Raw genomic sequence first — 27,729 nt, forward strand, 5'->3', positions numbered from 1 at the left:
CAAATGACCTAGTGCTCTCCTAAGTTTAATGCTCTCTAGTGCTCCACATATGAATGAGTGTTTATCAGGGCTAGTTAAAAGCCTAGCTCTGGTATTTACCTAAAAGCTCAACCTTTGATGCAGTGCACTGCATCATTTACAGCCACATAACCATTCATCCCCAACCAGGAAATCTAAATATAACAGTGTATATGTCCTTCTGGTCACCATTTTCAAGAAAATTATAGATGATAGCTCATAGAACAGACAAACAAACAAACAAATAAATGAATAATATCTTTGCTAATTATCTGGGGTCATTATTTATTGACTCTAAACATTCCCCCACATCATCTGCTTTATAATCAGCTTTGAAATAATGTCTATTGGTTTAAATTACCTGCCAAAGTGTGTCGAACTTCTTGCCATCAGGAATGGAGAGTTTGCCTGCCTTATCCTTATCAATACGATAGTGCATGACTTGGTTATTATGTAGCAGACAGAGTGCATAGGACACCATTCTGCCATTGGTTTCTCTCTGTCTTATTCTGTCAGGAGGAGAGAATTATATGGTAAATGTTTGAATGTTAGAGTACTAGTCACAGTATTTTAGGTTCTGAGAAGGCTCTTATTATAAGACTTTATGCTATATAATGAGATCGCCACTAGATAGCGCTATAGGATAAAAACTGTGCAGATGATTTTTAAAGAAAAAAGAATGCGATTCAGTAAACAATGGCAGTCAAAAGTTTGGACAAACTTGGCTGCATTTGTGATTCCTTTACACAGGCAAAGCTTTAAAAGCTTGAAAGTAGTTATATATATATATATATATATATATATATATATATATATATATATATATATATATATATATATATATATATTAATAGAAAAATATACCTGTGCCTATGTATGATTTGTTATTTATTTATTTATAAAGAACAGCAAACACTTAAAAAAAAAAAAAAAAAAAAAAAAAAAGAAAGAAAAATGGATTAGACTCAGATAGTGGAGTAAAATAAGCCAACAAATGTCCAGTATACATGAGAACTCATTTAATACTGCTTAAAAACCTCATGTAGTGGCTTCTTTTAATAAACAAAAATATAATATAACTTTGATCTAAACATTTTTGTCACCGCATTATTACCATACTTACAATTGAGTTTTATTTTTTGACTTTACTATTATTCTAAAATGTGGAAAATAGAAATAAATAGGTGTGTCCACACTTGTTACTGGTTTATACTGGATGTATTGGGTAAGCCAATAAATGCTTCAGCAAAAAAAAAAAAAAAAAAAAAATATATATATACAGGTGCATCTCAATAAATTAGAATGTCGTGGAAAAGTTCATTTATTTCAGTAATTCAACTCAAATTGTGAAACTCGTGTATTAAATAAATTCAGTGCACACAGACTGAAGTTGTTTAAGTCTTTGGTTCTTTTAATTGTGATGATTTTGGCTCACATTTAACAAAAACCCACCATATCACGATCTCAAAAAACTGGAATATGTTGACATGCCAATCAGCTAATCAACTCAAAACACCTGCAAAGGTTTCCTGAGCCTTCAAAATGGTCTCTCAGTTTGGTTCACTAGGCTACACAATCATGGGGAAGACTGCTGATCTGACAGTTGTCCAGAAGACAATCATTGACACCCTTCACAAGGAGGGTAAGCCACAAACATTCATTGCCAAAGAAGCTGGCTGATCACAGAGTGCTGTATCCAAGCATGTTAACAGAAAGTTGAGTGGAAGGAAAAAGTGTGGAAGAAAAAGATGCACAACCAACCGAGAGAACCGCAGCCTTATGATTGTCAAGCAAAATCGATTCAAGAATTTGGGTGAACTTCACAAGGAATGGACTGAGGCTGGGGTCAAGGCATCAAGAGCCACCACACACAGACGTGTCAAGGAATTTGGCTACAGTTGTCGTATTCCTCTTGTTAAGCCACTCCTGAACCACAGACAACGTCAGAGGCGTCTTACCTACGCTAAGGAGAAGAAGAACTGGACTGTTGCCCAGTGGTCCAAAGTCCTCTTTTCAGATGAGAGCAAGTTTTGTTTTTCATTTGGAAACCAAGGTCCTAGAGTCTGGAGGAAGGGTGAAGAAGCTCATAGCCCAAGTTGCTTGAAGTCCAGTGTTAAGTTTCCACAGTCTGTGATGATTTGGGGTGCAATGTCATCTGCTGGTGTTGGTCCATTGTGTTTTTTGAAAACCAAAGTCACTGCACCCATTTACCAAGACATTTTGGAGCACTTCATGCTTCCTTCTGCTGACCAGCTTTTTAAAGATGCTGATTTCATTTTCCAGCAGGATTTGGCACCTGCCCACACTGCCAAAAGCACCAAAAGTTGGTTAAATGACCATGGTGTTGGTGTGATTGACTAGCCAGCAAACTCACCAGACCTGAACCCCATAGAGAATCTATGGGGTATTGTCAAGAGGAAAATGAGAAACAAGAGACCAAAAAATGCAGATGAGCTGAAGGTCACTGTCATAGAAACCTGGGCTTCCATACCACCTCAGCAGTGCCACAAACTGATCACCTCCATGCCACGCCGAATTGAGGCAGTAATTAAAGCAAAGGGAGCCCCTACCAAGTATTGAGTACATATACAGTAAATGAACATACTTTCCAGAAGGCCAACAATTCACTAAAAATATTTTTTTTATTGGTCTTATGATGTATTCTAATTTTTTGAGATAGTGAATTGGTGGGTTTTTGTTAAATGTGAGCCAAAATCATCACAATTAAAAGAACCAAAGACTTAAACTACTTCAGTCTGTGTGCATTGAATTTATTTAATACACGAGTTTCACAATTTGAGTTGAATTACTGAAATAAATGAACTTTTCCACAACATTCTAATTTATTGAGATGCACCTGTATATATATATATATATATATATATATATATATATATATATATATATATATATATATATTTATAGCAATATCCCACTCTCTCTCTCTCTCTCTCTCTCTCTCTCTCTCTCTCTCTCTCTCTCTCTCTCTCTCTCTCTCTCCAGGCTGCAGCAGTTCAATGAACAAGTAAATTGAAAAAAAAAAAAGGAAAAATTGAGTATGGTCATAAAAATATGCTTTTGTGCATGCTTCCATTGATCATTATACTATGATCAATGGAAACATGTAAATTCTTCATACTGTAACCCCCCCCCCCCCCAATGTTCAAGCCAAATCTATGCCTTTGACTATTAGTATCATGGCTTGGGCTGTTTCTAAATTGTTATTGGAGAAATAAGGATGTGTGTGTGTGTGTTTGTATGGGTGAAATTCATCCTATTTCCTCTGTGGAAAAATAGCCGTTCAGGCAGGGATATTCCTCCCTATTTCACAGTAGCTGGTATGCAAGTGTCTCACTATAGAAACCGCAATCTCCTTTTTGAACAGTATTTTCTCTCCAATGTAGAAACTCCGGTAAGAGGTAAGTGCCTTGAGTTTGTGTAATTAATCAGTCTGTTGTGTCTCTCAGCTGTGATAAGCCTTAATGCTGAGGTTGTTAGTTTAAAGCTGTTTAAAGCTATTTCCTAGCTTTAGTAGTGTAGTAGTAATCCGAGCGATCACGGAGTGCTGTTGAATGTAAACACTGACTGATGCTGACTTACTTCACATCACCAACTGGCTCATATTACACAAAAAGGGTCTTTTGCCTCCACCTAAAATGTGTAATGTCATAATATTAAATGTAAAGAGACAGACAGCTCTTAACACATTTGCACTGCTCTTACACTTTAGTTTAGAATGGCACAAACAGAAGCAGAGTGATACAAACAGTGAAGTGCTCCGAGTGCTGATGGTGTGAGACCATCAGTACTCATGGAACGTCTCTCATCCAGTCAGATTCGAGGACCAGAAATAACTGTTGTATATATATACTGTATACAGGGTTGGGGAGTAATGAATTACATGTAACAGGATTACGTATTTAAAATACAAAATATAAGTAACTGTATTCCACTACAGTTACAATTTAAATCATTGGTAATTATAATACAGTTACATTCAAAATGTATTTTGATTACTGAAGAGATTGCTTTACATTTTATTGTCATTTGTTTCATTTAATATTTAGTCCTTTCAGATGGAAAAATGTTTACATATAAATGATGCGATCCAAAGTGTATTTGAACAGCGGTGATACACTCTTATGAAGTGTTACATTCATATGAGCAGACAGAGAAGTACATTTGAAGTAAGTTTGGAGCAGAAGAAATATAAATAATCCTTGTGTAAATTGTCAGCTTTATGTTAAGCTAAAATGCTATTTCTAGCCATTTTACATGCACGTTAGCAGGCACGATCATATTTTTTATCAAGAAAATTAATGTTGGATCATAATTTCTTTTTTTTCTAGTAAGATCTTTGCTATTAGGGCAAAAATCATATTCTTGATAATAATTTTTGTATTGTTGTCCTGAAAAATATCTAAAAACCCTTAAAACAAGATCAATTTGATTTATCTTGTTTTAGAAACAACACTGCATAAGATGTTTAAGTTTTTCAGAGAATGTATTTTGAACATGTGTATTTTGTCTTACTGTACTGGCAGAGTTTTTATAGTCAAAACAAGTGAAAAAATCTACCAGTGCTGAAGAAGTAATCCAAAGTATTTAGAACACATTACTGACTTTGATTAATCTAACGGAAAACATTACAAATGATATTTTACAGCATATATTCTGTAATCTGTAGTGGAATACATTTCAAAAGTAACCCTCACAACCCTGACTGTATATATATATATAACAAAGGACATTATTTTAAAAAATCTAACCAGGTAAATACGTTAATAGAAAAATTAACTACGAATTCATACAAACATTTATAGTAATTAATATTTGTAATGATGAGTATACACTCATTTATAAATCAACTATAAATCAAAATAACAAATAAGTAAATAAGACAAAGTTTGCAAAAATGTTGTAAAGGTTTGTTTTGCAGATGCTTTTACCTTGTTTCTTATAATGTATTTTGTAGCAGTAATTTGAAGTACAGTACATTTTTATGGAGTAAGAAGATTCTGAATTTGTACAACACAACTGAGAAAATTCAGGTGCAACAATATTAATAACAATATTAATAATTAGTAACTATATTAATAAAGTAAATATTTGTTGAAAACTAGGAAGTAGAAAAGCTACTTAACAATTCTCAACAAAGTAAAATTGATGAGACCATATTTGTCTTGTAAACAAGCTTTCTTTTTTTTCCATTTTTCTGTAGGCTCAATTTCATACACATCTTTTAAGATAGTTGTAAGTGTTCTATTTAAAGACACAGTACAAGCTACCCCCCACCCAGCCCTGCTCTTGGTTTCCGCCTCCACACCGTCTCTGGTCACTTCAGGAAGTCCTGTGAAACAGTGTCATGCAGCGGAAACCACAAGTGCCTGCCTTTAGTTCTTTAGCTTCTTTCTTTCTTTCACTTTAGAGGCGCTACGGTCCAAAAAGTTTGCGATATATGATGCATGCAGTTCAGCTTACATTAATTCAACTCAGTAATCTATTTGATGTGTGCCTTATTTAAATAAATAAACTATATATTTTTTTATTTCCATAATTGTTCAGTAGGTTTTAATCCTAATAAGATTCAAGTAAAATAAATAAATAAATAAATCTTAAAAAAAATATATATATATATATATATATATATATATATATATATATATATATATATATATATATATATATATATATATATACAAAATGTAATACTGTCATTTGATGTAAAACAATCAAATTATTTAATTGTAATGTTTTATTGGAGTTCTGAGTGATTCTTCAAAGTAACAACTTTATAAAATCCAAAATCTTATTTTAATTTTTCTTATACATCTCAATTTTGTAAAATACAATATGTATAATATAATTTAACTTTTAACTGTATCTTATTGTTTAATATGTCTAACTGTGTCTTAATCCAAAGACTTGTTTTATTACTTACCAGTGTTTGGGCTTAACTAACTAAAAAGCTATTAACTTAAAGGTGCTTTATGTGATTTCTGCTGTTTTTCTTCCACCTTTTTGCTAACTTCAATCACACACCCTCTCTCCAAAATCGAATTCTCCAAAGACATGTCAGCCAACCTGATATCAGAAAATCTGAACATGCAAAATAATGTTAACTTCTGATTGGCTACTTTTTTTTATCGAGTGCCCCTCTGACTCTTTTTGCTGTTTACAGAGTCTAGTGCTGTCACAGTGACAGGTTTGATTTCTCAGGACACCTAAACTCAGCAAAAAAGAAATATCCTCTCACTTTCAACTACTTTTATTTTCAGCAAATTTAACGTGTAAATATTTGTATAAACAGAAAAAGATTCAACAACTAAGACATAAACTGAACAAGTTTCATAGACATGTGACTAACAGAAATGGAATAATGTGTCCCTGAACAAAGGGGGGGTCAAAATCAAAAGTAACAGTCAGTATCTGGTGTGGCCACCAGCTGCATTAAGTACTGCAGTGCATCTCCTCCTCATGGACTGCACCAGATTTGCCAGTTCTTGCTGTGAGATGTTACCTCACTCTTCCACCAAGGCTCTTGCAAGTTCCCGGACATTTTTGGGTGGAATGGCCCTAGCCCTCACCCTCCGATCCAACAGGTCCCAGACGTGCTCAATGGGATTGAGATCCGGGCTCTTCGCTGGCCATGGCAGAACACTGACATTCCTGTCTTGCAGGAAATCACACACAGAACTAGCAGTATGGCTGGTGGCATTGTCATGCTGGAGGGTCATATCAGGATGAGCCTGCAGGAATGGTACCACATGATGGAGGAAGATGTCTTCCCTGTAACGCACAGCGTTGAGATTACCTTCAATGACAACAAGCTCAGTCCGATGATGTGACACACCGCCCCAGACCATGACGGACCCTCCACCTCCAAATCGATCCCGCTCCAGAGTACAGGCCTCGGTGTAACGCTCATTCCTTCGATGATAAACGTGAGTCTGACCATCACCCCTGGTGAGACAAAACCATGACTCGTCAGTGAAGAGCACTTTTTGCCAGTCCTGTCTGGTCCAGCGAAGGTGGGTTTGTGCCCATAGGCGACGTTGTTGCTGGTGATGTCTGGTAAGGGCCTGCCTTACAATGGGCCTACAAGCTCTCAGTCCAGACTCTCTCAGCCTATTGCAGACAGTCTGAGCACTGATGGAGGGATTGTGCATTCCTGGTCTAACTCAGGCAGTTGTTGTTGCTATCCTGAACCTATTCCGCAGGTGTGATATTTGGATGTACCGATCCTGTGCAGGTGTTGTTACATGTGGTCTGCCACTGCGAGGACGATCAGCTGTCCTTCCTGTTTCCCTGTAGCACTGTCTTAGGCGTCTCACAGTACGGACATTGCAATTTATTGCCCTGGCCACATCTGCAGTTCTCATGCCTCCATGCAGCATGCCTAAGGCACGTTCATGCAGATAAGCAGGGACACTGGGCATCATTCTTTTGGTGTTTTTCAGAGTCAGTAGAAAGGTCTCTTTAGTGTCCTAAGTTTTTATAACTGTGACCTTAATTGCTTACCATCTGTAAGCTGTTAGTGTCTTAACGACCGTTCCACAGGTGCATGTTCATTAATTGTTTATGGTTCATTGAACAAGCATGGAAAACATTGTTTAAACCCTTTACAATAAAGATCAGTAAAGTTATTTGGATTTTTACAAAATTAACTTTAAAATACAGTGTCCTAAAAAAGGGACGTTTCTTTTTTGCTGAGTTTATTTCAGTGATCTGTTAGATAGTAGGGACATTTTATGAGTAGTATTAAAAAATCGGTGACACTTAACATTCATGTTCCCTTTGTTAAGGGTTAATAAAGGGGTTCATCAATGATCAATAACTCATTTACAAATGCATTATAAGTCATTGATATGTAGTTGAATAAATCATGAATAACAACATGAATAAAGAGATTATCAATACTTGCCAAAAAAAAAAAAAAAAGACATTTTACTTCACGTTATTAATACTTAGTAACACTTATTCAACTAAGTAACATATGGAAATATATGGTAACACTTTACAATAAGGTTCCATTCATTAAAATTAGTTAATGCATTAGGTATCATAAACAAACAATGAACAAACTTTTTCTTTACATAATTTATTCATCTTTGTTAATGTTAGTTAATAAAAGGTATATGACATAATCCCTCCTTTTAATCTGACTATAATAGTCTATTTTTTCTGATTTTGTGGCATAAATCGTGAATGAGGCATTTAATGTTTTTATTAATATAAGCATGAATACATTTATTTATTAAGTATTTATAACATGTTGGTTCAGTTGCTCACTGTTTGGCAAGTATTGCATTAAATATGTCCTTTTTATTACTGTTATTAAAATCACATATCAATGATTTATAATGCAACTGTAAATTACTGTACATATTAATAATTAATGAACCCATTTTTTAAACTATTAACAAAGGGAACTTTTATTTAAGGTTACCAAAAAAATTTTTTTACAGCACCATTAACTACATTAAGCAGTGTGATATTAGTTAAGCTGTTAAATAGTTCTTGTAACAAGCTACTTTTCTCAAAACAGTGGTTTTACTTTTGGCAAGCTACAGTTTCAAAGTAGATTCTCCAACATGTCAGAAGTGACAGAAGTGATTGGGTCTTTAAGGGAACACTTACAGGAATTTGCCATTGATGTGTGGGTTCCTGAGCAAACGCTGCTCTGAGTCCTCACGGTCTATCTTGCCATGGAACCATGGCATCTTTTCATGCGCTGTTGTTGCAATGAGTTTCTCTAGCTGAGGCCTCTGGCTGATGATAGCCTGATCGAGAGCTGAGCCCTGCAACAAAACAAACAAAATGAAACAAAACAACACACAAAACTCAACAAACTAACAAAATGCACCTGTTTCAGGAAATGGACTGAATACTCATGGACACAGGAGACTTAGTTGACTGTGATTTTAGAGTAGGTGATTTTGCCAGCAAAAAGTGCAAGTGGGTGTGGGTGGGAATGATTGCGCTATCTGTGTATATTAACTTCATATGTTAATGAAGTGGCGCAAAGCACAATTTGCTATTTTCCTGAGAATTAGATCGTTGCACTAAGACGTTTCAGAAGCAGATCTGTTTTCGGCACAAAATCCAAATTCAGTTCCTGCATTTGCAGATTGGAGATTCCACCAGCAGGTGGTAATAAAGTTCATGACCAAACTATGTACATGTATAGTGTACCATCAAAGATGATCAGAGTTGTAGCCATCTTATGACATTTTTTTTTAATAACATTTGTGTTAAACTATCTATAGGTCATGGCTTATTTTTCAATTATTATCATTATGTTTATAGTTACTGTTGTATTTTGTGATCTAATTTGTATTGGTATTGTTCCGCCTGTGTGATTTTTAAGTCTTTGCAAAAGTGGCCGGTAGAAGAAGTTGGAGGAGAGTCAGATGTTTTGATTTAGTATAATGTTTTTTGACCATTTTGATTATATTTCATTTTATTTTTTAAGCGTAATTTGAATTTTTAAATATTTTTTTGGTTTTAATAAATGAATTTAATTGTTCAAAATCAAAATCAACCTGTAGAAGTGCATACCGATACAGTCACTATTGATAATAGCCCAGTGGTGGACAGTAACGAAGTAAATGTAATTTGTTACTGTACTTAAGTAACTTTTTCGCGTATCTGTACTTTACTGAAGTATTTCCATTTGGGGAGACTTTTTACTTTAACTTCACTACATTTCAAAGTCAAATGCTTTTACTCAACTACATTTTGCGAAATCAGTCGTTCCTTTTATTTATTAGTGGATAAAAAAGTTAACTTAAATGGTCGGGCACACGGCAAGCCACCAATCAGGGTACAACGCACGCTCTGTTTTGAACTTGTTTTGGTTGCCGCTTGGCGGTATCTACACACGAATACAGTTCAGTGTTAACATTTTGAGACTGAGAGTGCCAGTGCCTTCATAAATGATGGAAGAAACTCCTGACTCTAACTTGCCACAACACCCGTGGCCTTATTTGCGTGATTTTTTTGAAGTCGTTGAAAAGAAGAAAGAGTCCTTCATTTTCAATTGCCTGCTCTGCCTGCCTCGGCCCTGTAAAATTTCTTCTTACAAGAATTCTCCTTCAAATCTAAGGAACCATGTCGAGGTAAGCCATTTTCATTCTGGTGGTCATTTTTAATTGAGTAATCTAACTGTAGCTAACGATTTCATTGTGTATGTTAAGTTAGTTGATTTTACCGAAGTTTGTAGTTTTTGAAGCTGAGTGCTCCGGTATTGTGAAATGACAATCAATCGATATTAATACTTTATGTTGGAATATAAATTCTATTTTGACCTAGTTTTGCATGCAGCGTATGATGCTTAAACAGTTGGCAGTCTGAGTGCTCCTTATTAACCAAAATTGTTTTTTATTTTTAATTATTTGATTTATTTTTTTTAAATGTTCAGCTTCCAAAGACTGTGATCTAAGCCTGTGCTGAAAATATTGTACTCTGTTGCTTACATCTATGACATGCTAAAACCACATGAAATATTTATTTTATTTCTCAAAGGGAGGGAGACTGATCTCTGGATATGTAGTTCATTTTTTGAATGTTTCCTTTTTGCAGAGAAAGCATGGTAGCCACTTGCAGAGATATACTGCCCTAACAGCGCCAAGGAAAAGAAAAATGGAGAGCGACAAGGCTCCTTCGACCTCCAGACAGTTGACGTTGGGAGAAACTAAGCTAGTCACACAGAAGAATGTTGATCATGCAGTGTTGAATTTTGTGACCCAGAGTCTCCAACCCTTTAATGTGGTGGAACAACCATCATCATTTAAAGCTTTCTTGCATGATCTTCAGCCTAACACCTCTCTCATGTCAAGGGCCACTATGCGACGTAAGATGGATGAGGCAGCACTTAAGATGAAGACTAATATGAAAAACGCAATGTCAGAAATAGATTTCATAGCAACTACAACAGATTGTTGGAGTTCAAGGAGAAGAGGTTTCATTGGTGTCACTGCCCACTGGGTTGATCCTAAGAGCCTGGAGAGGTGTTCAGTAGCACTAGCATGCAGGCAGCTCAAAGGCCCACACACTTTTGATGTTTTGGCTTGCGCTCTAAATTACATACATTCTGAATTTGGAATACAGAAAAAGGTTGTTCGAACTACTACGGACAACGGGTCAAATTTTTTAAAGGCATTCCGTATATACGGAGAGCAAGATGAGAACAACAACTCTGCTTCAGATGAGACTGAAGATGAGATAAGTGATGTGATGTGTAATGGAGATGATGAGGATGTGGATGGTGTCGAGGTGGACTTTTTAGAGGTCACAGCTGTTTTAGATGAGGATGATGGCTTACAATTTCAACTTCCAAAGCATCATCGTTGTGCCTGCCACTTATTAAACTTGGTTTCCACAGTGGATGCAGCCAAAGCCTGTTCAAATGAAACCTACAAGAAGCTGTTCAGGTCAGCATTTGCAAAGTGCCATGCACTATGGAATAAGTGTGGCAGATCTGCGGCTGCAGCAGAGATTATAGAAGACATGTGCAAAATTCAGCTGATCCGCCCCAACACAACAAGGTGGAATTCCTTATTTCTCGCCGTTGAGAGAGTGCTTCGAATCATTAAAGATCAGGGAGAGGGGGCTATCAGAACTGTCTGCACTTCACTCAAGTTGTCAATGTAAGTGCTGTTTTTTTATAATTCCTTTAAATTCATGTTCCAGTAATGTAATGTTAATAGTAAAACTTTTTTTTATACACATTACTTTGAGTAGTAGCTTAACTACTCAAGGATCTGATAGGAGTAGATACAGGGAAACAGTAAAACAGTAGATACAGTAAAATGACACTTCCCTCTCTCTCTCTCTCTCTCTCTCTCTCTCTCTCTCTCTCACACACACACACACACACACACCTAAAAGTGTAATGACTTGAAATTATTAATTGTTGTTGTCTGAATGTGTGATAGGTTGAGTCCAGTTGAAATTGCCTTTCTGGAAGAGTATGCCAGAACCATGAGCCCCCTAGCCAAAGCCCTCAACATTCTTCAGGCTGAAATCGATGTTCAGATGGGATGGCTTCTGCCTACTTTGACACTCCTCATCTTGAAACTGGACCGAATTCACATTACCTCCAGGTACTGCAAACCTCTGGTGGATGCCATCCAAGGAGGCCTGCAGCAGCGCTTTGGAAACATGCTGGTAGAGCTAGAGTTTATAGCAGCTGCAATCCTTGTCCCGAAATATAAAACATCCTGGACATCGGATGAACACATTGTCAAAGTAAGTAAGATTATTTTAGTTTTTGTTTTTGAAAAGTGTCATCAGTTAAAGATTCAAAGAAACTGAGCCAAATCATTTTTAAAAGATATCAAACTCAAATTTTATCTTGACATTCTCAATTTGTTTAGGTTAGTTTTAAATGCACCTTGGAAATACATAGGACAATGCTGTTCTTTTGATATATTTATCTGGAGAAATGTGTATGATTAAAGTGAAGTTTTGATTCTTAGCATCTATGGAAATGTCCATTTCAGGCCTGGACTACATCAAGGACCATATGGAGGAAGAGACTATGAATCAAACACCAGTTGATGGTTCCAGTGCCTCTGAGGAAGAGGACTTCTTTGCAAGCATGAAGCCTACTCATGGCTAGGAAGGTATCAAGCAGTTAGATGGCTACCTAGCCTGCAAAGCTGATGACAAAGAAATTCTCAAGTCCTTCCCAGCAGTCTGTAAGTTGTCTTTGAAGGTCAACACTGCTTTACCCGCTTCTGCAGCTTGTGAATGTCTTTTCGGTACAGCAGGGCTTATTTTCAGTCCCAGGAGGGCAAGAATGGACTCAAAAAAATTTGAGAATCAGCTCCTTCTCAAGCTGAATAAAAAATATTGCCACTTTAGTTAGATCATCAGTGCCCTACTCTACTAGCACACTCACCAGAAGCAGAATTAATGGCATGCTGATTAATGAAGTTTACTGCCACAAATTGTTCATTGCCATTTGAGGCTTGTTATTTTAGTACATGTCATTTGTGATGACAGTTTATGTAATTTGTTTTGAGATGTCCACACTATGTTGAGGTCACCTTAGTTATATATATATATATATATATATATATATATATATATATATATATATATATATATATATATTTACCAAGTTATTTTATTTACCAGGTATCACCAGGTTTTATGTGAAGCAGTATAGGAATTAATGCATAAACACTGACAATCATACATCCAAGCATTACTAAATTAATATAACATTCTTCCTGACTTTGTGGAGAAATGCATGACTGAGTTTTGTACACACATGCAGCTGTGACTGGCAAGTGTGTTTCTTCTGATACAAAAACTAGTTCCTGTTACAGTAAATTTGATATGGCCAGTTTATATTTATGCACAGAGACATTCAGATACAATATAGTAAAAGAAAACTCATGTGAACCTGTGTATAATACAAGTTATTAAACTTAAACTTGCAACTGTTACAAATAAACCTTAAATTTAAACCTGCTTTGAAATCATGTTATTTCATTTGATTCTAAAGGAAATTGTTTAGCTTCAAGGTTGAGCTCATGATAATTTTAATAGACATAAGTGTCTGACTAATTAATATTATATTAATAGATTGGTGTGCTAAGATTAACATTAGAGTCTTTTCACATATTGTTGATTAAGCATGAGTCTTGTGACAAAAATGATAACAGGATATTATAGCCATAATAAATCATAGTACTTTGGATACTTAAGTACATTTGAAGGCAAATACATTTGTACTTTTACTCAAGTGAAAGTGTAAAGGGAGCACTTTTACTTTTACTGGAGTAATATTTTACCTGGTGTATCTCTAATTTAACTCAAGTACTTGGTTTGTGTACTTCGTCCACCACTGTACTAGCCATGATTTGTGTGTCAGTGAATGAAAATTATTAATAGTACTTGCATTCCCTATAATTTAATGGCACGTACATCCATATCCGGACGGCTCAGAAAGAGGAACGAATATGTATGTGAGGAAGAACACAAGTAACTTAGACAAGCCTTTTGTTCTGAAGAAATTAACAGATAAAAATAAACTAACTGTTAGGGATTTTTATCATTGTGTTAACATTTGGACATACATGTAACCGGAACAATAAAAATGGTCACATTCTGAAGTCTCTGTGTTTGACCAAACCAGCATTTCTGAGGAAGTGTAAGCCAAAGTTTAGTTGAGAATTTAAATTAAAATACATTTCTTAACAAGTTACATGAATGTTACTTTTGTTAAAGGTTTTTAATGGGGTAACAGTTGAACTGTAACAGTTCATTTACAAGTCATTATAAATCAGTGATATGCAGTTATAACAACATGCATAAAAAGGCTGACTAAATAGTAAGCAGTTTTACTTCATATGTTATAAGTGTATTTATTAAGCGTTTATAACATGTACAGTTTAAATTAAATTGCTCCTTATTTTGCAGGTATAGCATGAAAGTCGCTTTGGAATGACATGAGAGTGTGTAATTAATTATATAATTTCCATTCCTTTGAGTCTCCTGAGCAACATCTGAGGAATAACAGTCTTAAACTGATACCAACCTGCAACTTCCAGGTTTGTTTGACATACTGCCTAATAAGCTGCTCCTTCAGGTCTTCAAAAGGTCCGACTTTAGGCTCTGTGCCACGTGGCCGGTTAAAAGGTCTCTTCAGCAGGCAGATGAGTCCATCAGACTCCTGTGAGTGATAATCGATCACATCTATTGGGGTCCGGTGTGACTTGCCCCCTGCGATGGCATATGTGTCATTCAGCTCTCTCTCAACGGTGTAGTGGTAGAACTGCCGGCCATAGGACACTGAGAGGGCATAGCCGCCCAGGGAACTGCGACTTTGCCGAAGCAAGTACAGACCATCTCCTGCCCCACCGTGTTTCAGGTACTCCTCTGCCTCCTCTCGTGTGATGTTGCCAAAGAAGTATGGCAGTGCCTGCACCCTGTCAGCCATGTCTCTTCAACCTTCAGCAGATGATTAGACACTCACTAATAGCCTGAAAAATGAAAACAAGTAGACAATTTCTTAGAAATTTTTATTTTTATTGAAAAATCATTTCACATCATACTAACTGAGAAGTTTTACCCACACAGCAATCCAAGTATCTTTAGTGGGGTCCAAAAGTCTGAAAATCTGAGATTTAAAATCTTCTTTTAACCTAGAAATAAAGTTTTAGGATTTTGAAAGAAAGTCATGGCTTGATACATAGACAATTGGACTGGGTAAATACATAAAACACTTGAAAATACCTCAGAGTGTACACAACCACATCTTTTTCTGATTGTATGTGGATTCTCTCTAATAAGCTCTCAAAGGGAAAGTTTCTCATTGATATCATATCCAACTTTTCAGAATCAGAATTAGCTTTATTGCCAAGGATGCTTACACATACAAGGAATTTATCTTGGTGACAGAAGCTTTCAGTGCACAAACAATACAACAACAAGACAGAGATAATAAACAAATTGAATAAAAATTAAAAGCGAATAGAAAATGTAGGTATATATAGAAATACACAATAAGACAAATATTTGTCTTATTGTGTATTTCTATATATACTTATATTTTCTGTATATATATATATATATATATATATATATATATATATATATATATATATATATATATATATATATATACAGTTGTGCTCAAAAGTTTGCATACCTGTGGAGAATTGGTAATATATGTACCATTTTTAAAGAAAACATGAGTGAGCAGGCAAAACACATTTCTTTTATTTCTTATGGGATTCATATTCAAGTGTAGGTTATAACAGAATGGCACAATCATAAAACAAAACATGGCAACAAAGAAAAAAATGGAATGACCCCTGTTCAAAAGTCTGCATACCCTTAGTTCTTAATACTGTGTAGTACCCCCTTTAGCATCAATGACAGCGTGCAGTCTTTTGTAATAGTTGTTTATGAGGCCCCAAATTTTTGCAGGTGGTATAGCTGCACATTCGTCTTGGCAAAATGCCTCCTGGTCATGCAAAGTCTTTGGTCGTCTTGCATGAACCGCACGTTTGAGATCTCCCCAGAGTGGCTCGATGATATTAAGGTCAGGAGACTGTGATGGCCACTCCAGAACCTTCACCTTTTTCTGCTGTAACCACTGGAGGGTCAACTTGGCCTTGTGCTTAGGGTCATTGTCGTGCTGGAAAGTCCAAGATTGTCCCATGCGCAGCTTTCATGCAGAAGAATGCAAATTATCTGCTAGTATTTTCTGATAACATGCTGCTTTCATTCTTGCCATCTATTTTCACAAAATTCCCCGTGCCTTTAGAGCTCACATACCCCCAAAACATCAGTGAGCCACCACCATGCTTCACAGTGGGGATGGTATTCTTTTCACTATAGGACTTGTTGACCCCTCTCCAAATATAGCGCTTATGGTTGTGAACATAAAGCTGTATTTTGGTCTCGTCACTCCAAATTACAATGTGCCAGAAGCTGTGAGGCGTGTCAAGGTGTTGTTGGGCATATTGTAACCGGGCTTTTTTGTGGCATTGGTGCAGTAAAGGCTTCTTTCTGGCAACTCGACCATGCAGCTCGTTTTCATGAGTTTTCTTACGACCAAGTATCGTCGTATTGTGCTCCTTGAAACAACCACACCGTCTTTTTCCAGAGCAGACTGTATTTCTCTTGAGGTTACCTGTGGGGTTTCTTTGTATCCCGAACAATTTTCTGGCAGTTGTGGCTGAAATCTTTCTTGGTCTACCTGACCTTGGCTTGGTGTCAAGAGATCCCTGAATTTTCCACTTCTTAATAAGTGATTGCACAGATTGCACATTTTCAAGGCTTTGGATATCTTTTTATATCCTTTTACATCTTTATAAAGTTCCATTACCTTGTTACGCAGGTCTTTTGACAGTTCTTTTCTGCTCCCCATGGCTCAGTATCTAGCCTGCTCAGAGCTAACAAACTCATTGACTATTTATACACAGACACTAATTGCAATTTAAAAAGCCACAGGTGTGGGAAATTAACCTTTAGTTGCCATTTAAACCTGTGTGTGTCACTTTGTGTGTCTGTAACAAGGCCAAACATTCAAGGGTATGTAAACTTTTGATCAGGGCCATTTGGGTGATTTCTGTTATCATTATGATTTAAAAAGAAGCCAAACAACTATGTGATAATAAATGGCTTCATATGATCACTATCCTTAAATAAAAGACAGATGAATGATGATGACAGATGAATGATGACAGATGACACATGATCAGTCATATTTTCTAAATCAATGCCAAAATTTCACAATTTCTGCCAGGCTATGCAAACTTTTGAGCACAACTGTATATATACAGGGTTGGGAGGGTTACTTTTGAAATGTATTCCACTACAGATTACAGAATACATGCTGTATAATGTCATTTGTAACATATTCCATTAGATTACTCAAGGTCAGTAATGTATTCTAAATACTTTGGATTACTTCTTCAGCACTGGTAGATTTTTTCACTTGTTTTGACTATAAAAACTCATTTTGACAAAATACACGTTAAAAATACATTCTCTGAAAAACCTAAATATCTTATGCAGTGTTGTTTCTAAAACAAGATAAATCAAACTGATTTTGTTTTAAGGATTTTTAGATATTTTTACAGGAAAACAATACAAAAATTATTATCAAGAATATGATTTTTGCCCTAATATCAAAGGTTTTACTAGAAAAAAAGAAATTATGATCCAATGTGAATTTTCTTGATAAAAAAATATGATCGTGCCTGGTAAACGTGCATGTAAAATGGCTAGAAATAGCATTTTAGCTTAGCGTAAAGTTGACAGTTTACACAAGGTTTATTTCTATTTCTTCTGCTCCAAACTTACTTCTCTGTCTGCTTGAATGAATGTAACACATCATAAGAAAGTGTTTCACCGCTGTTCAAATGCACTTTGGATCGCATCATTTATATGTGTAAATGTTTTCCATCTGAAAGGACTAAATATTAAATGAAACAAATGACAATAAAATGCAACGTAATCTCTTCAGTAATCAAAATACTTTTTGAATGTAACTATTCTAATTGCCAATGATTTAAATGGTAACTCTAGTGGAATACAGTTACTTACATTTTGTATTTTAAATACGTAATCCTGTTACATGTATTCCGTTACTCCCCAACCCTGTATATATATATATATATATATATATATATATATATATATATATATATATATATATATATATAATATAAATACAAATCTGTTATATACAGATATAGCGTAAGGGAATGTAATGGCAGAAGAGGTAGGATATGTTGGATTTCACTCAAATGAGTGATATGTTTTCACTCATAACAGCGTGAGAGCGCACTCTGTCTACTTGTATGAATGTGACACATCATAGAAAGTGTTCCACCACTGTTAAAACGCTCCTTGGATCTCATTATTTATATGGATAAATGTTTTCCAACTTAATAGACTAAATGTTAAATGATACAAATGAAAATAAACTGCAAAGTAATTTCTTTAGTAATCAAAATACTTTTGAAAGAAATTGTATTCTAATTACCAACTAACTGATTTGCAGTTGTTGTGGAATTCATTTACTAATGTTTTGTATTTTACATAAGTAATCCTGTTACATGTATTCCATTACTCACCCTATATACAGTATATACTGTATACTGTATAGTTACATGTAAATTGTGTGTATGCATATTTTGTACTATATTTACATCAATTTGACAACACTTACAATTATTTACAGTACATTGATACAGTATGTAGAACTAGGGCTAAAACAGTCTCTTTAAGAATAGCGGCAGTCCAGCGAGCATCTCACAGAAGTGAAAAAGTGTTTTGTTTGAGGGTATTATAACAACAGTGGAGTCCCAGAGCTTCTTTACCGCAACCGTGCTGTGTGATGAGAATTAAATGTTTCTAAATGTTTCTATTGTTGTTTTTTTTTTTTTATCAACAACTGACTGTAAAGAATATAAAGTGTATTTTAAGAAATAATGGCAAATAGGTTGCGTGGATCTCGTCTTTGGACACACATTACATGGAACAAGTCAAACCAAACTTTTACTCTAAACTATGACATGCACAACAATTTTTTTTTTTGTTGTTGTTTGTTTGTTTTTTTTTTTGTTTAACCACAATAAGTCTCATTATGCTTATATAAATTTAACTACATTATACTATCATATTGATATTTTAGGTTATCTTACCCAACCCCATTTCTTAAAACAATATAAAACATGTAACAGGCAAGTTAACATAGTCACAATAATTTAATTTACATTACACTATAATATACTGTAAATATTTTTGAACACCTAACCCTACTCCTGAACCTAACCAATATTATAACAACAATATAACCAACAAGCAATATAAAAGACTTAACAAGCAGATACAATTACAGTCACAATAATTTATTAAATAGATGTCAAAAAAAGCACTATAAAAGAATTTCAGACGACTCATGCTACATTTAAAGTCTTCTAATACCATATGATTGAAAAGTGAAAATTAATGGTTTTAATCGCTACAAAGCTTCCTCTCCGTGAAGGCAGTCGCCTCTCATTCAAAAATATACATCCAAACATTACAATAGGCTCGCCTTGAAAGTAGAGGAGAGTAGACCACTGCAGTCAGTGGAGGAGTGAAATAGTACATGCTGTCGGACAGTTCGGACAGTTCTCACTTCTCGTAGTGGATTAGCCACCTTCGAGATCAAAGGTAGATATCGCAAGATTCACGTTCATGCGCTGTTGCTGATAAAGTGGATGTAATTAAAATTCTGTTGTTTTAAAATGAAAATAAATATGATGAAAAAGACACTTAATGTAGCCTACCTGTTATTTAATTTTGCCTATAAGACGTGTCTTTCCATCCATTTTAAGTTTAATAAAGACACATATTTTTGATATTTCAGAAATATATTAAAAATCACATATCCCATTCAAAGATCGCACTGTCAGAGTGTTGGGAATATTCACAGAAAATTAATCAACACATAAAACATGATTTTAGAGATAAAAAAAATCAAACATTTTAGAAGAAAACGAGACATCATGGTTGTTTAAGCAGCTGAGCATTCAGCTGTGTCGTCCACAAGTCATTTCCCATCATGCCTTTAGTCAGCGCAGTCGGGGATAGCAACTGCGCCACACTGCGCCACCTGGCACGGCCGCCTCAACGTTGCGGGTTTTTTTTTTGGCATAAGTCAGCATGACATCACAGCAAGTAGGACCACACTTGGGATACATTTCTAACCGGCATGCACCTCGCAGTGATCACCGTTGAATGGTGCTGTGCAGATGTTACTCATTTCGAACGAGCCTATTGTCGTATTCAGTCACATGACACGTAAGAGCCAATGGTATTTGACATCACTGACGTCAAAGCTATCGTAATGCTTGTTGAGGAAGCTATTTTAAATGTTGAAATGAGCATGGATTGGGATCTGACTGTAACGGTGGATGGGAATGCTGATTGTGGTTGAAATACTTGGATTTACTTGAAAATATACTTGAGAAAAAGTTGGATTTGTTCTTCAAACAAAGCACTTTCTCAGCATTGGAAGATTCGAAGTACAGCGCAGAAATAGCATGGATTATTTGTACGATCATTTTATGGTGCTTTTCTCATATTTTGAGCAAACTCCTTTTGAGTCCCACCGCAAACAAAACAATGAGCAAATAAATAATCAATAAATAATGCAAGGAGTACATGATGACAGAATTTTCACATCATTTAAAAGATCACCACTAATCAAAATCAAAATATTTCTAACTCTTTTGTGTGAAATGTCAGATTTCTTCTCTTTCATTGAAGCACACAAGATGCTCTTATGTACTTCAATGTGCTTTAAAGGGGGACATAACGTACAGAATACTATCTTATACTAAAGAATACTAAATTCTGTTATATACTAAAACTTCATGGTTATTTCTCACTTCAGCTATTTACTGAAATGCTATTAATGTAGTGCTGTTAATATTATCACATGTTATCCTGATAAAATAATTTGCAATTAAATTCTACTTAATTAGAAAAAATACAAAATAGAAGCATTTTCACAAGCGCACTTTGATTATTACACATTAAACAAATGCTTTAAAAGAAGTCAACTGATTCAAACCCTGTGTTGTGGATAAAGAATAAACTCTAAACTCTGTGTTAATCTGCATTGTATTTTCTTTTTACAGTATGTACTGTTATTACTCATCATTTTAGTGTAAAATGTTACTTATAAACATTATAAAACAGATCCTGGATTCCAGTTCTGGATGCTGATTGTTTAATACAGCATTCAAGTCATGGTAAAATACCCAATTTAGTAACAGCTATGACACAAAACACTTGTTACTGTGTATGTTGCAGCACTCATAGGGTATGAATGGCACTTAATGAATTTGCTTAATACAATAAAGTTTACATGAAAATATATGTCCTTAGTTAATTTTATAAAAACAAGGCAGTCGAGGCCATGCTTTACATAACATTTTCACTCCGCTGTGCGTCATGTCTTTTCTGTGACTATATTTATAATACAGCATTCTTAGGCATTCAGGTATTCTTATTGATCCTACGTAGTTTACAAGCAATATCAAAGAAATTAAATAATGTGTGTGAAATACCGCAGGAATAAAAATCTCTTTGTGTATTATTGATGCATTTGTTTGTGGTGAACACCGTCTGTTTGATGCAGCGACCCTGTTGTTGTACTCTGTTGTCAGTTTCACCCTGTCACTTTGGCCTGGCCTGAAGTTTACTCTGTGCCAACTTTTATCCAAGAAACACTAGGAGGTAATCTTGCTTCCCTCAATCTCTATATCAATTCCTTCTCATTTTAAGAAAACTGTTCCATGCAGATATTCGATCCATAAGACATTACAGTAAAATGTATGTTTTCAATAGACAATTTCTTAAAAATAATATTAAGTGTTTGGAGATTAATAAAACCTTACAATTAAAGAATAATGTAATGTAAAATGAAATTTAAATGAATTTATTTATTTACTTATAATATTTTACCTTTTTTGGCAAATGCATTTTTTGCTAAACTAATTACAAGAATGTTTTGCAACAACTTATTTTTAGAAAGAAGCAAAAGACCTGAAACAAGAACACACCATTGAGAACCTAGTATGCAGAAAGAGGAAGTGGTCAAGTCTTTTGCAATAACATTCAGACTCTTCTACAACTTAAGCCTACTCCCAAGATGTGTTCAAGGGGAATTTCAAGCACTTAGATGACTAAGAAGCATCCACTCACACTGAAGTCAAGCATTAATTACTATAATTTCAAAATCTGGAAATCATAGTGTTTATGGTTCATATAACACAGAGTGAAAATAGTATGTGACATTGTTTGGTTCATAACCAACTAACTTAAATAAATAACCTTAATAAAAATAAAAAAAAACTTGTATTATTAAGCACACTTTTTAACTACGTGCATAATAATCTGAACACCTGTTATTTAGTGGTCCAAGAAAGTAAGACCACAGTTTGACCACATGGCCAAAAATTATATATCATTGACCAATCATGTTCGAGGGATGAAAGAAATTATTAAAAAGCAGTACACTTCATCAGTTCCCGATAATCATAGGACACATCACTCTGAACAACATATTTCATCAGAAATATATATAGTAATTATATATATATATATATATCTTTAGTAATAGTATGAAATAGCACTTGAAATGCCAAATGAAGCAAACCGAAAACAAGCTCTATCGCCATTTTTCCTAAAACACACACAAAACAAACAGACAAAAAATCAAAAACAGCCAAACACAGCCACTATGCCAGAGCCTCAGGATTTCATGTTAATTCATTAAAGAGGCAGTATAGAGTAGTTGACTTGATGCTCAAAAGTCGATTTGACCACAAAAGATTCCGTAAAGAAGACACCAGATTGGTTGAGGAAAAAAAAGGTCATTGTTATTGTAGCAAAATGTGATGTTTGTAATGGAAAATGTGGTTGCTGCTTTCTGTGAAAAGCATCAGCACTCAATAATTACAAACAAAGCAACAACAACAAACAGATTGAAGCATTAATGCAACAGAGATGTGTGCAACTGGTCAGTTGTGTAAATTCAAAATTATGTGATTTTGTGATTTTTTTTGTTTTTTTTTTACCTCTATAATATTTCGGTGGGTTATTACAAAACATGTTAGGTGCTTTAAAATGCACATGATGTTATTGCATCCTATTTAAAGATGTAGATATATAAAGAGTTAGATAAAATATATAAAAATAAATCTTTCAAGAATGTTCTGCTACATGTTAGATAATAATCAAAGGCTTTAAATCAGCAGCTGCCACAGAGGAATACATTTCTAAATGTGTGTATAAATGTATTATATAAATATATGTTGTATTAAAGAAATGTATGCATATTTCATTTTCAGTTTATTTCATTTTGATATATAGCATTTCATTATTACGTATGAAAACATAAATGTAAATGTTTAGGATTTTTATATATAATACATAAATAAACTAATAATAATCAATACATTTAATAAATAATAAAAAAACATGAATTTTTGCCATTCAAAAAGAATCACGAGGAGACTATAAGATCTAAAAAATCTGACATTCTGAAACAGCTTTGTAACATTTACTTCAAAGTGACAATATAATGAGCGATCCGATAATGCCACAACAAAGTGCTGTTTGGAGAAATTATACAGATAATTTAACTTATTTCACTAGAACTTTTTCATACATATACGTGGTTTCATATTAATAGACTTATGAAATATTGTATTTAATATTATATATTACATATATAATGATTTTATATTTAATAGTTCATATATAACTATATAATATATTTTATTTAACATTTTGCTCCTTTTTTTCTTTTTAAAGATCAATAAAGTCATCAATTAACTGCCCATCCCATAGTAAATAACTTCAACAAGTCTCACAGGAAACATTTTTGAAATGTTTAACACAAACTTCTTTTAAACATACATTAAATATAGGGGGGGGGGGGGAAGAAAAAAAATATATATATATATATATATATATTTACCTTATGAAATGTTTAACTCCCCTCACTTCAGGTAGCGACCGAATACCATGTTCAAATGGTGTCTAGCTGAACAGGATGTGGTATGCCCAAAAACTCAGTGGATAGTTCAAAAGAAGCTGCCAAATCAAGAACACTCTTTTAAGAGTTATGTTTAAGTTCTGAAACTGTGCATATATGGTGATGTACTAAAACTCATTTTGTTTGAACTTTTGTGTTGCTCTCATTGCACTGACACAAACCTTAAAATTATATGGAACTATCTGCAAGCTTCCTCATTTTGAGAAACTTGCCTACTTCCTTCACTAGTATTTTTTCTGTACTATCTTTGACTTCCCCCTCTATTTGAGACTTAAAACACATAATAGTATATTTGGTCCAATACGTTCAAGTATGGTTTCTTGCTAAAAGCATTATCATAGTGCTTGCGCTGAACAAACAGCAAGTTACAGTTCACACATATTGTACACAACATAAACATCATAGAGTATAACAATAAACTGAAAGAAAATAAAAATAAGTGGTACTATTATCTAAGACATGTTTGTTGGTTTTGCAACAATGGGCACTTTTGGCCCTGTCAACTTTTCAGACTTTCAGAAATTAAACTTCCTTAAAACACACTTCTCGACTACATGTTTCCCTAAAGAACTTTCATTATTTCCACCAAGGGATTAGAAATGGTTAAGGAACGAAAAAAAAAAAAAAAAAAAAAAGATGAAATACTTTTTAGTATTATTATTTTTTTTTTACATACCTTTTTTGTATACTTTTTTGACAACTATTTATAATTAATAATTATAATTGCATAGTAATTTCAGATGTTATTTTATAATTCTTTAAGTAATTAATTTAACCCGAGTGCTTCTCTCTCAATGTTTGTCGAACATTTACTAATGGGGAGAGGCTTATCAGAGGATCAGTTGCACACAACGGTGGACCTGCTTACCCTATTTCTATACAGAGTATATACCTTTTTTTTTTTAAACAAGCCTATTTTCAATTCCGCTGCTGGGATTTAACCGATGAACGATTAATCGCACTAATCGCAGATGTCAAATATCCCCACCTACTGTTTGAGCAGCACTCTACATCAGGGGTGTCAAACACACGAGAGGGGTCTGTCTGCATCCTGCAAAATTATAAGTTACACCCACTACAAGTCACAACCACTACAAGTTACACCCCTTTTAAATAACCAGTGAAATGGTCTCGCAAGAGTTGAATGCTACACTCATACACTGTGTTTGTTGTGTTTATCCCGCAGCAACCGTAAACCTATCCCTACCATTAAACTTAACACTATCCCTATACCTAACCCTCAAGTTTGTAAAACTGTTTAATATACAGCAACTTTAACGTTCTAGTGAATACTATCATACTATCATAAAATATAAACTAATTAATGATTTAAGCAATCTCTATGAAAATATGAAGACAAACATGGCCAGTTTGTTTCCTAATATCAAACATCTTTTATGCAACACCTCAATATATAGAAGATTAATAAACATATGAAATAAATAACTAATGAAGGCACAGTAGCATGCATGCCAAAATTTTTGCATACACTATAAAATGTAAAATATTAAGTACTGTAAAATACTGCATTGACAAGACTGTCAACTATGCATGTAAGAAGCTATTAGCTATATATAACAGCATGTGTATAATCAGTAGAATTGCAAGTGTATTATATGGTTCAGTGAGCTGAACCCAGTTGTAAGATTCAGTAAGTCACAAATTACGGTGCCTCCTTTGTTTACTTCTGTCAAAAGAGTACTGTGTTATATTTTTAGATATCATTATTGTGTATATACATACACAAATTTGGGTTTAGGTCTGTTTATCTATGTCTGACAGTCTGCCAAATCTAAAACTTAATTAAACTTTCAGACAAGGCTATATCAAGCCAACATTCAAAGTTTGTCTTGATGTACATTCCTTTTCTTGTTTTTAATATGTTTTTCTATATTATTGTACTCTTTTTTTGCAAAGTGGAATTCTTTTTTATATAATTATTATACATAATTATGCCATAAAACAATTTCAGACATTTATGGCTGTAATAATTCTATTTTTATATGTGTAATTTTTATATCTGTAAAATTACTCTATTTACAGTATATACATCTGTAATATTTACAGTAATATTTATATTTATGTGTGATTCTGTATAATCTGCTATAATAATTGTAAATTCTGCTGAAACACAGGCAGGGGGTTTTCTTCCTAGCAAGAGTACAGATTGCAAAAATGCAAATTGTGTCATACACCTGCGTGAGCAAAAAATAATCTCAGAATTTTGGAACCGAGTGACATTTAAACTTTGACCCCAACACTGAGTCTTGTCTCTTGCTGTGTGGGGACCTGGCAAATACTAGAACCATTTAATTCCTTTGGTCTCTGAGACATTTGCTTGAGGTTCAAATACATTATTCTTTTTATGTCAACTGAGGCTGCACAGGTAGAACACTAGTGCGCTGAAATCTATTTTTAGTGAATGCTGTGAGTTTTGAGGTAAAAGTCACCAGAAATCAATCCTTTCTCAAGGTTCACAGCACCGTCTTAATCTCATGAACTTCCAGCTGTTGTTAACAGGGGGCAGCACGATGCTTGAGATCAAATGGTACTTATTCTTAGCAACCACATCTGTTGTGACAAGGCTTTGTATCACAAAGGGCCATTCATTTTCCTAAACTGTTCAAGAAAGAACTTAACAAAACCCAATATTACAGTTTAGGCTCTCTGTCTGTCTTTTATCATTTTACTATTTTATTTTTATTTTTACTGTGAGATCTGTAATACAAACATGTATAAAAAGAAAGATATTGTAGATTAATCTTATTATTAACTTATTATACTAACTATTATGTGACATTTTTTATTTACGATCGCGCATGCCCGCTGAGGAGTTGTTACCTAGGTTACTGTCGTTAAAATGGATAACTTTTAAGCCTATGTTCACTGCTCTTGCCTCTTTTGCTGTAATAAACAACATAAAACCGAACAATATCACAAAGTATGGCATAAATAATAATAATAATAAAACAACATGCATCATTTAAATTACTGATCTGCTTCTCAAACAAAGGCAGCATCAAATCTTAATGTTTTCATATCTAATAATCAGGGGCGTAGCCAGAAACTTTTTTCAGGGGTGGCCAGGTAAGACCCAGTGATTTTATTGGGGTGGCCAAAAAAATTCACTACTGATTGTGACATGCCATACCAAAAGCAGAATCAGAATCAGAATCAGAATTTATTCAGCTTTATTGCCAAGTATGCTTACACATACAAGGAATTTGTCTTGGTGACAGGAGCTTCCAGTGTACAACAATACAAAAACAATACAAAAACAGCGGCAAGACATAGATAATAATAAAAAATAAAAAATAATTATACACATACGTACAGACACACATATACATACATACACACATACACATGGGTAGTGTAAATCTAATACAATCTGTTATGTACAGTGCAAATACAAATCTGTTATGTTCAGTGCAATTTTTTTTTTGTTTAGTTTTTTTTGTTTTTTCAGAGGAATGAAATGGCAGAAGAGGTTGGATGTGTTGGATAAATATAAAAAGACTAAACTGTGTATTGCACATAGTTATTGCTCAATGGGGCAATTTAACTGTTCATGAGATGGATAGCCTGTGGGAAAAAACTGTTAATGTGCCTGACGGTTC

The 27,729-nt window shown here is 34.4% G+C and overlaps 1 protein-coding gene across 3 annotated transcripts in view; it reads right to left on the reverse strand.

Moving 5' to 3' along the window:
• LOC127432345 (tyrosine-protein kinase SYK-like) overlaps positions 1-24,299 on the reverse strand; it is a 66,268-nt gene extending 41,969 nt beyond the window's left edge. For 2 of the 3 annotated variants that reach the window (XM_051683294.1, XM_051683292.1), the window contains exons 1-4: positions 24,032-24,299; positions 14,573-15,017; positions 8,659-8,819; positions 380-527 (exon numbers count right to left, since the gene is read on the reverse strand). In XM_051683294.1, the coding sequence (XP_051539254.1) occupies positions 380-527; positions 8,659-8,819; positions 14,573-14,974 (711 nt within the window). In that variant the 5' untranslated portion in view covers positions 14,975-15,017; positions 24,032-24,299. Of the gene's footprint in view, positions 1-379; positions 528-8,658; positions 8,820-14,572; positions 15,018-15,110; positions 15,180-24,031 lie in introns of all 3 variants that reach the window. The other variant, XM_051683293.1, reaches the window with a different exon arrangement.
• Positions 24,300-27,729: the final 3,430 nt, after the last annotated feature.

The sequence above is a fragment of the Myxocyprinus asiaticus genome, chromosome 42 (assembly GCF_019703515.2).
Source record: "Myxocyprinus asiaticus isolate MX2 ecotype Aquarium Trade chromosome 42, UBuf_Myxa_2, whole genome shotgun sequence".
Classification (NCBI taxonomy): Eukaryota; Metazoa; Chordata; class Actinopteri; order Cypriniformes; family Catostomidae; genus Myxocyprinus; species Myxocyprinus asiaticus.